At 37.6% G+C, this 16487-nt stretch overlaps 1 protein-coding gene across 1 annotated transcript in view; it reads right to left on the bottom strand.

The window, feature by feature from the left end:
• Positions 1-1512: 1512 nt before the first annotated feature.
• The window catches only part of Fam162a (family with sequence similarity 162 member A), a 28427-nt gene continuing 13452 nt past the window's right edge, over positions 1513-16487 (bottom strand). Inside the window, exons 2-5 of the mRNA XM_026394386.2 lie at positions 10169-10291; positions 6978-7086; positions 3634-3742; positions 1513-1774 (exon numbers count right to left, since the gene is read on the bottom strand). Of these exons, the coding sequence (XP_026250171.2) occupies positions 1682-1774; positions 3634-3742; positions 6978-7086; positions 10169-10291 (434 nt within the window). The 3' untranslated portion in view covers positions 1513-1681. The remainder of the gene's footprint in view (positions 1775-3633; positions 3743-6977; positions 7087-10168; positions 10292-16487) is intronic.

The raw sequence follows: 16487 nt of genomic DNA, 5'->3' as shown, positions 1-16487 counted from the left end.
GTGGCTCAATGGTAGAGCACTCGCCTAGCACTTGAGAGGCCCTGGGTTCAATCCTCAGTACCACATAAAAATAAATAAAACAAAGGTATTATGTTCAACTAATTCTAAAAAATAATCAGTATGTTATTAAATAGAGAATAACAGAATGAGAAATGATTGTGTGAATGGTAACAATTATGAGCCAATGGTTTAATGAGACATTTTTAATTTTTATTAAAAGAAACCTGCAGGAATCACATTTAAATGTTCTTCAACAGTTAAAAATAGTTTCTATGAAGAAAGGTTAACTACTTTTAAAAGAAGTACTACATTAAAATCTACCCAAATTTAAAACATTGGTTTAGGAGTCCCAAAATAATCAAGAAAAATGAATCTTCTAAAATGTATGAGAAACAATAATGCTTTTTTTTGGCAGCAGGGATTGAAGTCAGGGGCACTAGACCACTGAGCCACATCCCCAGCCCTATTTTGATTTTTAGAGACAGGGTCTCACTGAGTTGCTTAGGGGCTCGATTTTGCTGAGGGTGGCCTTGAACTCTCCAGCCTCAGCCTCCCAAGCCCCTGGGATTACAAGTGTGTGCCACTACGCCTAGAACAACAATGCTTTTTGATAACTTTGCAAGTGATATCTAAAAGGAAGCTAAAGTTATAGACTGCTCTAGAATAAAGTATACAAACAGATAACATCAGATTAAGAAGCTATAATATGTTAGATTATACCTAGCGTTTAATTAAACAAAACTCCCAAACAGCAGCATATATTTCTTTTTAATTTCTATTATAACTGAGGAGAACTAGCACATTGGGCTGACTATAATGACTTGACATCCATTAATACTAATGAGGCATATTGAGAATAAATGAAGTGGTTATCATAGAAACCATCATCCATATATAAGTGAGACAACTTGGCATCCCAAAGTCAAAACTAAATGAGATGTAGGCTCATTTTTCACACTAAAAAGAACATGAGATTTTCATAAGGAATTTAGTTTCTCAGGCAGCAGGAAAGGAATCAATTGGGAACCATTATCCATGGAGCTAGGAAGTGACTGCTGTGGCCCCCAGCAAATCCATGATGCTAGAATTTCTAAGTCCCCCAAACTCCTGGCCAGACCACTCTCATCACCTTGCCAGGACATTTTCAAATAATGTTCTCCAAAGAAACTCCATCTTTGAGATCCCAAAGTTACAGTGTGGTCTGGCTGCTTCTCAGGGCTTTCTCAGGAGTCAGCCTCCCCAAAGTACCATAGCATTGTAATCACCTGGGCAATGTCATCTGATCCTCCTTACCCTTAAGAAATAAGTACCAGAGGGAGAAATACAGAATGAGAAGCCATTCTGGCCGCTGGAGAGAAGTCACTTTAGTAATGGGAACAAAAGTAATAAATCAGATATCTGATTCTAACAGTTAATATTAAGGCTGAAGTAAGTTGTCTCATTTTAAAATTTTTTCCAAAAAGCTGGGAGACTGCATTTTACTTGGATTAAAGCCATAAAACATAAAACAAGTCTTTAAGAAAATTTATTTGTATATCTATAGCAGAAAATAGGGAAAGAGTATAAGTCTGTGCAAAACATATAGTGATGATGTGGAGCCTCACCATATCCTTTAAAATACAGGCTTGCTGCAACATTATTCCTGGATTTTCAAAATCCAGCCAGGACGGATGCTTCTCTGCTACTCTGTTTTAGCCTTCATGGCTGCTTCCTCTCTGAGACGAGCTTTTTTTTCTAAGTTCAAGCTTGTTAAAGACTCATTTCTTTTGGCAGCCTAAAATGAAGTAAATTTGAACAGGTGATTATGTCAAGTTGAAAAGAATGTCATTATCTTACAGTGAGGACAGCAGGGTCCTCCACACGCGTTCTATATCCTATGATGCTCCAGACTACAGTGGCCTATCTAAGCACAAGATTAGTGTACACCTCTCCCTTTCTGGCCTCTTTCTATAGATTTGCAGCTTCTTTTCCTTACATTTTTCATTCCCTTGTTTTTCCCTTTTTCTTCCGTTCCTCTCCACTTCTTGTTGATATTAAATACCTTCTCAATTTCCATTTTTTCTCCTTTTACTTTTCTTTGTTGCTACATTTCTCCTTCCCAACTCTTCTAGCTCCTTACTGGAGCTTACTTACATAAACAGATTAGTATGGTATAGAACATGAGAGGAACTCATGTACATATGCCTTGGATGATGCGAAAAGAAATCCCAAATATTTGCTTCTGCAGTAAACAAACTCAATAAGTTTAAACAAATATACAAAAGCAGTGCACTTTTCTGAGAATTCTGAAAACCCACATGTCCTCTTTAGAAGCTTCTGAAGGTTTCAATCTGAGAACTATGCATGAGAAATAAAAAATGGAGACAAGGAAAACTGAAGTAGGACAGCATCAGTGTTTTCAAGAGAACTCGGCCTAGGTCAGCACTCTTGCCCGTTTGTGCTCCCGTGAGGTCAGCCTAAAATGGGCAGTGTTTTCATTTAACTGCAAGACTCTAAAAAGAGAGCTAAAAGTTCATTTCCTTTTACTCTGAAGTCACTGAGGATAAAGAAATAGTTAACAATGGGTGTGTAGAAGAATCTTTTTAGTATCTGTTAATAGTTATAAGACATCTCTTCCAACATGGAAGCTGTAACACACAGTACCAGACATTAAAAGATAGTTTTGACCAGCACTACTGAATACAAAAATAATTAATAAGATAAAAATAACTAATAAAATAACTAATAAGATAAAAAATAACTAATAAGATAAAAAGGTTTGGTAACATGCAAACTTGAATCTAAATTTTTGCTTTGATACTTTGAGTTTGGGAAAATTGTCGAGCATCTCTTAAGTTTCAATTTCTTCCTTTATTAAAAAACAGTAATAAGAAAACTATATCTCAGGTTCTGACGATTATTATGGTGAGTAAATGAGCTTAACAGTTTACCCTTCTACATGGTAAGCACTCAATAAATGGGAAAAATTTTACTGTACTTCCATTAGGTAGCTCTGTTATAAGGGAGTTGTGTAGCCTTGGGTAAGTTACTTAAGCTTTCCAGGCTAGTTTCCTTATCTATAAATGAGTACCTATCTTACAGTGCTGCTGTGAGGTTCAAATGAGACAATAATAGCCAAGTACCTGGAATGCAGTAAGAATTCAATTAGCAATAGCTGTTAATTATAATCTATTTAAAAAAAGATTTCTAGATTTTCATTCCTATGTGCTACTTAGAAGCAGTTCCTTAAACATATGGCTACATTTGGCTGAGCCTCAAATAAAGAATCATGATAAGATGTTCACCATGATTAAAGCAGTTATAGTGAGGATAAATAAGTCCATGTACTGACAGTGCTTTATAAATATGCAAAGTGCTATAAAATGCCACTGTCCTATTTCTTGTTTCATGTTATTTATGACAACTATGATAACACTTTTTTACACAAAACTAATATTTCTTCATCATGCCAAAATTAGGCCTTGCTATTTATCCTGACACAATAGCTCATGTTTGTCCCACTTTGTCTTTTGTTTCCTATCATTTCTTATGTAGAAAATAGCCTCTTCTTGGGCAGTAAACACAAGGGTCAATCCCTGCTTTCCTCCTGGTTCTTTGTGAAGAGAATTCAGACACAGGGGAACCCAGTCTCACCTTCTTGCCCTCGATAATCATCAGGATGCATCCTGCCACTGTCAAGGCGATCATTATATAGCTAACCTTTACCCGAATCTTGTTCTTTGCAGCATCAAGCATCTCAAACCTAATAATACAATGTGATCAAGAGACAATGTTAGTAACTTTTCTATTTCTGAAGTTGCAGCAAAATATCAAGTTCTGTGTACCATAGTTCAGAAGTATAATGTCTATAAACATTTAAAAAAGGAGGTAGGAACTGGAGATCTCATAGATTCTTTGGGAGGATGGGCCATTTTCACAACTCATTTATGTGTTTAACAGCAAGATAACAAAAATTTAATTCAAAATAAGTAAGAAAATAAGAAAGAAAGAGCCAGGAACAAAACAAACAAAAATAAAAAAAACCCCAACCCCCCAAACCAGCAAGGCACATTAAACTACTTTTGCTATGGTGAGCCCCAATTTTGGCTCTCAGGTTTCCAGCAGCCATCACTAAAAATGAAACCATTAGCTGAATCTCCTTTGGGTTCTTAAGAAAATATGTGATATAATGATTGAAGAATGCCTTGGTAATAGACCCTGCTATGACTTCCAACACAAAGTACAATTCGGAAAGAAAACCAACATGAGAAAGTCAAACAATGTGCTCTATATAATCTGTCTTTTTGCTCCGTCTTGAACTAGGAATAGATTTGAGAATATCTGAGCCTGTAGAAAGATCCTTTAAGTGAGAATCCCTTAATGTTTATCTTTTAACTAATGATTTGCTAAAACTGAGTGAAAGTTTGCTTTGGCAAGTGCCTGGAGTGTAGTAGCTCTGCTAATCTGTCCTCTTGAGTGTACACCCATGTGCCCCAATAGAAAGTTGGGGGTTGGATCATCATCTTGGATGAAAGCAAAGGGGCATAACATGGAAGAGTCTAAAGAGAAAGCCACTCTATCTTGGTTATTTTGTAGGTAGACAGTGGTTCTATTGCCTGGATGCCTGTAGAATCTCAAGGCACACAGCATGTGGAGTCATAAGGGGGCCCAAGATAAAGAATTTCTGGTCTCCTCCAAAGTATACACAGTAAGTAATCATCTTTAGATGATGGAATTGGAGTGCTTTTTAGCTTTTCCTCCCCCACATCTTTAACACAAATTATTTTGAAAAATCAGATGGGGAAATGGTTTTTTAAAAGTGCTCGGAAGGAGGCACAGGGCTTGGAATGTTGCAGGTGGATAGGAGGAGGACCCTTAAATATGATATGAGCTGGGAACTATAAGGCAGCAATGTGGAAGGGGTTCGCTAGGTACCAAAACTGGGCCTGTAGTGGTAGAAACCAAGAACAACTTCTAAAAGCAGTGAATTACTCAAGAGCATCTGAGATCACACTACTACCCATTTTGGCTGTATTTTATGTTAACTGGTATGTCCCACTGAAGTGCTGTGATCATCATGTACAGGGATATATTTTACAGGTAAAAGAACATTTAAAAAAGTAAAATACATTTAAATAAGGCTATGATATTGTTATTCATCCCATAGGAAGCAATAAGGTTAGGCAGTACCTGTTCAGAACTACCAGCTCAAGGATAAATGGTTGCCTGAGTTCAGGAAAAAGTCTTTTGGAATGACTCACAGACAATATTTCAGACCTGAGGTGATCCTGGAACCAACTAAAGGGCAGGCTGGGGAAGGTGTTCCATAGCAAAGCCTATACACCATCAGTTAGAAAAATGTGTAGCAGCTAGAATATTCAGAAAGAAATCACAGCACAGACAAGAACTTGATGAAATCACTGTTATTTCTTGGGTGCTCTTATTTTCCAGGAGAGTACACTAACACAGACAAGGGTTTTTCTGCTGAAACAACCCTAGTGAAAATAATGTGCTAATCTGACTGACAGAAGCAGAAGGGCTCTACTGCTAGGTGCAGGGGACACAAGCCTATAGTCCCAGCTACTTGGGAGGCTGAGATGGGAAGATCACCTGAGCCCAGGTGTTCAAGACCAATCTGGATAATACAGTGAGACCGTATTTCAAATAAATAAGTAAAAAATTTAAAATTCCTTTTTTTTTTTTAAAGAGAGAGTGAGAGAGGAGAGAGAGAAGAGAGAGAGAGAGAGAGAGAGAGAGAGAGAGAGAGAGAGAGAGAGAGAGAGAGAGAGAATTTTTAAATTTATTTTTTAGTTCTCGGCAGACACAACATCTTTGTTGGTATGTGGTGCTGAGGATCGAACCCGGGCCGCACACATGCCAGGTGAGTGCGCTACCGCTTGAGCCACATCCCCAGCCCCTTAAAATTCTTTTGTAAGAGAAAATAAATACTATCTTTCTGGAAAATAGATCCTGAATGAACCCAGTTCTTTTTCAATCACGAAAACAAGAAGGCCTCAGAAGAGTTTACCACCTGAAAGAACTTTTAGGAACTTTGTGTGAAGTCTGTCTGAGTAGGATGGTGCCCAGAGAGGAGCACGCGCGTACTTCTCAGAACCCCTTTTGGCCAAGATGCCTACTAGTCAGGGTGTTTGAGAACACTGCTGCCAAGTGGTGTTGAAGGCTTCTAAAGGTTTTGTAAAAGCCAGGGGTGCTGTTAAATATCCTCCAACACACAACTCAGGCCCTACAGCAGAATATTCCATCCTAAAATGTTAACAGTGCTAAGTTTGAGAAATCCTGGGTTGGAGGACCCTGTGCTCCATTATCTACGAAGTGAAAAAGTCCAGGATTATAGCCAAATCTATGTTTAAGGAAGTTAGTGACAGTAGGGACTCTTTTTTCCTCAGAAAAAGAATGTATTACACTGAAACTCTTCTATGCCTAACTCTTGAGTGGATTTTGTAGAATATATAGTTACTGTCACTGGTATCAGCATGATTTACCAAGATTAAATATAAAAACTTTAAAAAGTAAACATTATTGTTTAGTCACATTCCTGTAACTAGAAGATGAAGCTAAATATCAGCTTACTTTGGAATATCTGACAGACATAAGTTTTCTAGCACTTTTTTTTTTTTTGGTACTAGGGATTGAACTCAGGGGAACTTGAATACTGAGCCACATTTTTTTATTTTATTTAGAGACAGGGTCTATTTTTGTATTTTATTTAGAGACAAGGTCTCACTGAGTTGCTTAGTGCCTCATTTTTGCTGAGGCTGGCTTCAAACTTGAGACCCTCCTGCCTCAGCAGGCGTGCACCACTGCACCAGGTTTCCAGCACTGTTTTTATTCTAGATATTTTCCAAAAACCAATTAGCAAAGTGAAAATATTTCTGAATTTGGTTGAAAGATTTTAAACAGTCGGGACTCAGAAGTTTTCCCTGAAAACAGATCAGTGAGAAACACAAGCTGATTACAATATTGAGTTCAGCACTCACGAGATAGTCTCTGGGATTTCCTCTTCCTTTTTGAAGCGACCTGACCATATCAGGATCTTTCTCTCCCAATCTGTTGGTTTGTGTAATGGCACTCTGTGGCTGGAAGTGTCTGTGAGAAAAATAAGACAAGAAATTTTACTTCAGATTATAACTCCCAAATTTAGCAAGAGAAAAAATGCTATTTGTGCTTTTTTGCTATTCACTAAATAGAAACACTGAGAAATTTCAAGCTAATTAGAGCTTTGTTAGAATGAAATTTCTTAGAAAGCTTTGTTTTTCTTTAACTCTTTTTTTTTTTTTTTGTGGTACTGGGGATTGAACCCAGAGGCCTTCTACCACTAACCTAACCCCAACACTTTATTTTTGATCCAGGAGCTAAGTCACTCAGCATGGCCTTGAATTTGTGACCCTCCTACCTCAACCTTCTGAGTCCATGTGATTATAGGTGTGCACCACAGGCCCAGCTAGGATGCTTTGTTTTTCAAATGAGATTCCAAAATGCCCTGAGGATTGAGGTAAAATAAAAGTTGTATTTCTCCATATAAACACTAACTACTGAAAAGTAAAAGAACACCGTGAACAAAAATATGAAGATAAGGATGAACTAAGAAGGGAATAGTAAGGAACTTTTCTGAATCCAGCAGAATGAATCTGTAAGGTAAGATCAGGTTATAAAACATCTTGACCACTAAACTATGGAGTTTACACCTAGTTTGGGAACTATGTTTTGTTTTGTTTGAGATGGGGTCTCACTCTGTTGCCTAGGCTGGTACTGAACTCCTGGGGTCCAGGGATCCTCCTGAAAAACTGGCACTATAAGTTGTGCCACCACTCCTGGCTTGGAAACTATATTTTGAAGCAAGGAAAAGATTAATGTTTTAATCTATATAATGGATGGAAGAAAGAAAGGGGGTAAAAAGTCAAAACAGGATCTGTAATATAAGGATGAGGTTATAATGTTCTGTCAGTGTTGTAACCATGGGAAGAAAGGTCAGTCTAAGGATGACTGAAATTATCTGGAGACTGATTAAGACAAAGAAGGAATCACCAAAACCCTCAAATTTGGAAGACTAAGAAAATAGTAGTACTGTTAGTCAAAAGACTACGGAAGAAACAACAGGAAATGAAAAAACACAATTACTGTTTTTTAAAAAATTTTGTATTTGTTCTACTTAGTTGAACATCAGAATGCATTTCAATTCATCATACACAAATGGAGTGCAACATTTCAATTCTCTGGTTGTACATGCTGTAGGGATGCACCATTCGTGTAATCATACATGTACCTAGGGTAACGGTGTCCATTTCATTCCACCCTCTTTCCTCTCCTCGTAACCCCTCTCTGCCCTCCCCTTTGCGCAGTCCAAAGTTCCTCCATTCTTCCCATGTCCTCCACCATCATAGATCAGTATCCACTATCAGAAAAAACATTCCACCTTGGATTTTTGGGATTGGCTTACTTTGCTTAGCATAATGTTCTCCAACTCCGTCTATTTACCTGTGAATACCATAATTTTATTCTCTTTTAATGCTCAGTATTCCATTGTGTATCTGTACCACAGTTTCTTTATCCATTCATCTATTGATGGGCATCTAGGTGGGTTCCACAGTTTAGCTATTGTGGAACTATATTCAGCTGCTATAAACATTGGTGCAGCTACGTCACTATAGTATGCTGATTTAAGTCCGTCCTTTGAGTATAGAACAATTACTGTTTTTTATCTTATTTTATTTTTATGGTGCTGGGGATTAAACCCAGGGCCTCACATAGGCTAGGCCAGGGTTCTACCTCTGAGCTTTATCTCAAGCCCCATAAATACTATTTAGATTTGTTACGTATGAAGAAAATTTATGCCATCTGAGTATGTTTCATTAATAAGACAGGAGTAGAGAAAAACATTTGTGCAAAGGGTGGCCAGTGAAGGTGGTAAAGAGCAGAGGACCAAAGACTCAGCCTTAGACCATGACCCAAGAAAAGGGACAGAGGAAAAAGGAAGCAGAGGGAAGTGCCAAAGAGGCAGATGAACAGAAAAAGCACCAAACTAAAGACTATGAGGGAAGCACAGATATGCCGGAGACTAGAGTCTCATCCCATCTTTCATCTACTACTTACATTGCTCTTGCAGGTCCATCCCCTTGATGGCTACACCTCATGCCTATCACCATACCTTTGTTTATGTGGCACCTTTCACCTACCTAATCAGAAGTCCACAATAAAAGGAATAGAAAAGTTACCAAGAAAAAAGTACAGAAACGACCAAAGGCAAGAAAAGAGGTCTGGAAGTACAGAAATAGTGCTGTTGTAGTATTATCTTTTATTTTTTCCAGCACTTGACACAATTTTCTTTATAATTATTAAATTTTTGGAAATAATATATACCCAATAGATACTTCAGAAAGTATATATGTTTAAAAAGAAAAATTTAAATCTACTCCTAATTTTATTATCATGACATAGCTATTTTATTTATGTGACATTTAGATTTACTTCTAATTTTCCCATTAAATATATATTGGTTTGTGTAATGGCACTCTGTGGCTGGAAGAGAGAGAGAGAGAGAGAGAGAGAGAGAGAGAGAGAGAGAGAAATGCCTTTATACTCCAAGCTTTTCCCACAGTATAGTGATTATTCCTTAGGACAGATCCTGGAAGTAAAATACAAGGTCAAAGGATAAACACATTTTTAAGTACTTAACAAATATTCTTTAGGGATGGTTCATTTCCATGTAGTAAGTTCTGGACTTCCATGAAGCAGCAGTAGATAAATATCAGTTTTTATATTATATAGTAGTGACAGTGATAAGGATTTGAGTTAGGGATGTGGAATGTATGTGGTTACAGTTAATACCCAAACCTTAGTCTTGATTCTGCTATATTCAAAATGTAATTTCTTGATTTGGCTTTATTTTTGGGATTCCTTAAAAGATAATTTCTAGACCATTATTTACTTTGATACATCTGTACTACTAAAGCTCCAGTTCCAGCCCTTGAAGCAAGAAAGAAGAAAATGTCAAATGTAGAAATTATTGTGCCTGTGAACATATACAATATAGGAAGCTTAAACTACAAGTTTGGGCATGATGTAGGACCCTCTAAGATTACATCTCTTTTAGGTTCTTTTGATTCATAGTTGTCCAACTCTTTGAGAGATACCTATTGCTTGCTTAACTACAAAACCAATAAAAACTTACAGGATGGCGCTTTGGGAGTTTCCTGTGGTTTAGTGCAAAATCCATTTACTCGCTTCAAATCAGAGTTTCTGGTAAACCTTAGAGATGAGGCAGCATCTTTTTCATATAACCTAAAAAAAATCCCTAGAAAAGAGAGAAAAATATTTTCAGAGAGAAAATTTGACGTTTTCTCAAGATTAGAAATGCTTCTAAGTTGTGTGTTTAAAAATAGTAGCTCATTTAGAAAATTAATATACTATATGTAAGACACATAACTATTTAAAGTGCTATGCTTGGTGTTGTTTAAAACTATAAATACTTTGCTGATTAGGAAACTAAGAATCTCCAACATAAATGTTTCATCAACTATAAATTTTTATATAAGTAATTCTCACATATGTATTGTTATGATGACTCTGGTGGCAACACATGTATTATTATGGCATCCAGCTTGTTTAGGTAAAAGAATAGCAACCTCCTAGAAGTGGTAAATGAAGTCATCAAGTATAGTCATATATAAATACAGTTTTACACATAAATATGTAGTTTTATATTAACTTATAAAATATATGTAGTTTTTATGAAAAAATTAAATTCAAAGCACATATAAAAAGTATTACCAACTTCTACATGTTCATCACCCAGTTTCAACAATTATCAATACCTGCCAATAAATATTTTTCACCTAAATGTAATCATTCTCTACCCCCTATTGGATTACATAAAGCAAATTCCAAACATTATATTATTTATTCAATAAACACTTGAGTAAGCATCTCAAAACCACTTTCTAAAATCACATCCAGAATACCATTACTATAACTGAAAAATATTTCTTTAATACCAATACATTATGATCAAATGATACTAAGATTCAATTTCTCAAATGGGCTCATGGGTGTTATCATTATTGTTGTGGTGCTGGGGATAGAACCCAGTGCCTCACTCATGCTAGGCAAGCGCTCTAGCACTGAGCTATAACACCAGGTCCCCGCCTTGGTTTGTTCCAACTAAATGCACACATTGAATATGACTGATGCTTCCTGAGTTTTTAAAATCTACAGGTTTGTTCTCCCTTTATAACTTTCTTTTGGGGGGATGGGTAGGAGTCATGTATTTGTTGGAAAATCCTACAGAGCTTCCCTCATTTTAGATTTTGCTGAATGCATCACCACCATGTGATTTCTTGAAGACAGATTTTTGAAGGAGATAAGATTCAAGAGGATTTTTTTGCTAGATGATGTCATAGATAGTACTATGTACTTCCTATGAAATCACCTCTTAGGCTGAGGTGGTGGCGCATGCCTGTATTCCCAGGCTGAGACAGGATGATCTCGAGTTCAAAGCCAGGCTCAGCAAAAAATGAGGCACAAAGTAACTCAGTGAGACCCTGTCTATAAATAAAGCACAAAATAGAGCTAGGGATGTGGTTCAGTGGGTGAGTGCCTGGAGTTCAATCCCTAGTATCCAACCCCTGCAAAAAAAGTGTACACTGGCCTAGCATGGTGGCACACCTGTAATCCCAGCAGCTCAGGAGCCTGAGGCAGGAGGTTCGAAAGTTCAAAGCCAGCCTCAGCAACTTAGTGAGGCCCTAAGCAACTCAGCGAGACCCTGTTTCTAAATAAAATACAAAAAGGGCTGGGGACGTGGCTCAGTGGTTGAGGACCCCTGGGTTTAATCCCTAGTACCAAAAAATAAAGAAGTGTATACTGCCCAGCATGGGTCACCTGTAAATCCAGTGACTCAGGAGGGTGAGGCAGAAGGATCACAATTTCAAGGCCAGCCTCAGGAACTTAGCAAAATGTCACAAAATAAAAAATAAAAAGGGATAGGGGATGTAACTCAGTGGTAGAGTACCCCTGGGTTCAATCTCCAGAACCAAAAAACAAAACCCAAAACACCCAAAAATATGTACATCAACTTTGTCTCTTTGTGATATTAAAATTTATGGGTAAAGAATTGGGAGGCTGAGTGAGATAGGAGATTACAAGTTCAAGGCCAGTCTCGGTAAGTTAGAGAGCCCCTCAGCAACTTAGGGAGGCTCTGTCCCAAAATAAAAAAATAAAAACGGCTGGGGATTTGGTGCAGTGGTTAAGTGCCCCTGGGTTCAATACTTGTACAAAAAAGAAAAAATAATAAATTGATGGGTAGATGCTACCAGTCTGATTCACCCTTTATAAGGTTCCTCATCAACCTTTCATCTAGTGTTTTTTTTTTTTGGCCAGGAAAGGTGACTGTTTCATTAGGGAGTTACAAAATGGTAGTATTATTTTTTCACATTAATATTTGATTATCCTAAGGTATAAGTCACCAATAAAATGTTAAGATTAATGCTTCATTCTTTTTTTTTTTGGTACTGGGGATTGAACTCAGGGGCACTTGATCACTGAGCCACATCCCCAGCCCTATTTTCTGTTTTATTTAGAGACAGTGTCTCAATTAGTTGTTTTGCTGAGGCTGGCTTGAACTCCTGATCCTCCTGTCTCAGCCTCCCAAGCTGCTGGGATTACAGGCATGCACCACCATGCCCGGCTAATGCTTGACTCCTTTCCTTTATTTTCCAGTTTTCTAATTAGTGAATTGGGTTTCCTTGCAAACTTTTGTTTAAAATTAAAGAATATGCATTTTAACACATGTGATATACTCCAATCTGTTTCAGTTATTATTATATTAATGCTCAAATGTTCTAATCTTTAGTCATTGGGAACCCTATGAGACTGGCTCAAGTCCTTTTGAACATTGCTCAGTGATCACTGATAGCTTCCTCATCTCTGACAAGATGTTCTGGGCTCATTTTGAACATTCCTTGCCCCTGACCTGGAATCACACATTCCTCCAAGGGGTTCTGTTTCCTTTAAAGAAGAAATGGTACAAATTGGTTTTTAGAGACCCCCATAGAGAGTCTCGTGGTTTGTCACCATTTCTAAGCCTTTATAGTGAACAAATCAAGGAAACATTCTCTTCTCAAAATAATACTTTTAAGAAATTAGTTTAAGAAATTAACTTTCAGTGTGAATCACTGAATCAATCAATAATAATCAGAATTTACTGGGTGCAGTGGCGCACACCTGTAATCCCAGCGGCTCAGGAGGCTGAGGCAGGAGGATCCTGATTTCAAAGCCAGCCTCAGCAATGGCAAGGCGCTAATCAAATCAGTGAGACCTGTCTCTAAATAAAATACAAAATAGGGCAGAGGATGTGGCTCAGCAATTGAGAGCCCCTGAGTTCAATCCCCAGTACCAAATAATACTAATCACCACCATCATCATAATTTAAAACAGAGAAAACCAGAAAGTTTTATTTTTAATTTGTTCCAATTAGTTATACAGTTAAATGCATTTTGGCACATTGTACACAAATGGAGCATAATTTTTCCTTCCTCTGGCTGAACATGGTGCAGTGTCACTCCAGTAGTATAATCATACATATATATAGGGTAATAATGTCAATCTCATTCCATCATCCATCCCATCCCCACACCCTCTCTACTCCCCTTCCTCCCCTCTGCACAATCCTAAGCTCCTTCAGTCTTCCTCCCACCCCCATTTGGATCAGTATCCACTTATCAGAGAAAACACTTGGCCTTTGTTTTTTGGGTTTGGCTTATTTCACTAAGCATGATATTCTCCAGTTCATCAATTTACTGACAAATGCCATAATTTCATTCTTCTTTGAGACTAAGTAATATTCCATTGTGTGTATGTACCACATTTTCTATATCCATTCATCTGTTGAAGGGCATCTAGGTTGGTTCCAATTCACAATGGTTTAGCTATTGTGAATTGAATTGCTATACACATTGATGTGGCTGCGTCATTGTAGTGTCGGGAGCCGCTCTGGACAGGAGCTATGTACATATCTTTTTTTGAAGAGTTTGTGGAAGATTAATTCTAATTTTCCTTTAAATGATTGGTAAATTCACCACTGAAATGATCTGGGCTTGGGCCTTTTGTTGTTGTTGTTACTGTGTGCTTTTGCAGGAAGTTTTAAAACTATTCAATCTCTTTATTCAGTATAGAGCTTCTCAGATTTTCTATTTCTTTTTTTTTACTATTTTTCTATTTCTTTTTTCAGTAATTTATGTCTTTTTAGACATGTGTCCATTTATCTATGTAATTTTTGGCATATAATTGTTCATAGTATTCCCTTGCATGCTGTATATTTGGCCACAGAAATACTTGTTGAGCTTAGTGGTCAGCTAATTAGAGACTTTAAAATGCCTCCTACAAACATAAATAAATAAATAAAATGCCTCCTACAAATTAGTTTGTCAGCCTTTGCTGAAGGACTCTTGAAGGTGCATTGAAGCAAGTCTTTTAACCATAGGAAGGCAGCTTACAATAATAACTTAGCCTTTAATTCCTGCTTGCATAGAGTCTAGATATGAGTCAGAGGTGAAGGTTTACGGATTTCTCAGGTCTTTCCTAGAGCACATTCACAATCTTGCAAATATTCCATCCCAGAAATATGTCAGATCTTTTCAATGTCAAAATGGAAATCTATTCCCCAGATTTTGCTTTCCAATTTTTCAACTGCTTCCTTTCTGACCCAGTGGTTATTGCCTTCCTATGTTATACTAAGTAAATGCTGCCATTTTCAATAAAAGCCTCAGGAGAAGCTGTTTGCAAACAGGAAGATCTAAGTCAAGTGAAAAAGTCCTTTAAGTGGAGGTTCTTAGGGAGTCATCACAGAGATCAGACACTAAGCGTTTTCTGGAACTGGGGCTTTGAGGAGCTCCAAACCCATTTTACCTTCTTCAGTGTCTGCCAGACTGCTGATATTTGTAACTATTGGGATTTGTGAAGCTGAGAGGAGACAGGGATAAGGCAAGTTAAAACTTCACAAGAGCCTGGCATGTGCCTGTAATCCTAGCAGCTCAGGAGGCAGAAGCAGAAGGATTGACTTCTGACTTCAAAGCCAGCCTCAGCAATTTAGCAAGATACTAAGCAACTCAGTGAGACCCTATCTCAAAATAAAATACAAAATAGGGCTGGGGATGTGGCTAAGTGATTGTGTGCCCCTGAGTTCAATCCAGGGTACTCACCTCCCATACCCCTGCAAAAAAAAAAACCCAAACCAAAAAACTTCTTAAGACTTGTTCTTACCATGATTCAGTAATTTTTTAAAAATAAATGCTCCTCAGATTGTCATAGCCCCTGGTTATTTTTCAGAGTTATGAGACAGCTGATTTCTTTATAATTTCTGGCAGTGTTTTCCTTGCTTTTTTGTAGGAATGGAATTTTCAGAGGTCTTTACCCTGACACACTGGAAATTAGAATCTTGGTGTAAAAACTGGAAGTTAAACCATAGTCTGATTTCTTCCATAAAAGACCTTATTCGTTTCCATTTTTTTTAGTTATAAATGGACAATATCTTTTTTATTTATTTATGTGATACTGAGGCTTGAACTCAGTGCCTCATGTGTGCTAGGCGAGCACGCTACCATTGAGCCACAACTCTAGCCCCTCATTTCCATTTTCTAGGTCTGTGATCCCTGAGAGCTCTGCCTGGGTCCAGGTAACCACAACATCAGTGCCATGTAGGGGAAGCAAATGACACCATAAGGAAAGTAGATAAATTATAATTGTTCTCAGCTTGCTTCCTTATTTTAAATGTAGCAATACTTACTGCACCAGGGCTGACTGGAAGGTTTAATGGAAAAACATACATGGGATTATCTGCCAAATGCTTGAAACACATCAAGCACTCTATGGTTAAGTTCATTTTTCAAAATTACTAGTTTTTGTATATAAAGTATACTCCAAAGACTCATATGTTGAAGGCTTGGTCCTCTTAATGCCTCAATGTTCAAATGTATGGCATTTGAGAAGTGATTGGATCAGGCACTAATTTCATGAACAGATTAATCCATTGTTAAGTTCATAGCTGAACGGGCCATTAGGAGGTGGGTTCTAGTTTGGTGGAAGCAGGCCAAAGGGGGAGGGTCTTAAAGAGGTATATCTTGTCCCCACCCAGCCTGTTCTTCCCTTTCCCCCTGCTTCCACTTACCAGTTGCCATGAGGTGAGCAGCTCTGCTCTACCATACTTTTTTGGCCATGATGTTCTCCCTCACCACAGGCCTAAAACATGGAGTCAGCCAACCATGGGCTGAAACCTCTGAATCTGTGGGCCCAGATATATCTTTCCTCCAAGATATTTTTCCTCAGGTATGTTATCACAATGATGGAAAGTTCATTAACACATTACTTAAAATAGTAATCTTCAGAATTTACTTTATCTCTAAGGTGGCCAGAATTTCTGGCAATGATAATTATGCAGTTGTGAGGACATGAGAAACAAAATCCATGAAATTCTTCAACAGTTCTTCATATCTCTCAGG

This window comes from Urocitellus parryii, chromosome 2 (genome assembly GCF_045843805.1).
Source record: "Urocitellus parryii isolate mUroPar1 chromosome 2, mUroPar1.hap1, whole genome shotgun sequence".
In the NCBI taxonomy this organism is placed as follows: Eukaryota; Metazoa; Chordata; class Mammalia; order Rodentia; family Sciuridae; genus Urocitellus; species Urocitellus parryii.
The sequence above is the reverse complement of the archived record's forward strand: the minus strand, read 5'-3'. Positions and strand labels throughout refer to the sequence as shown.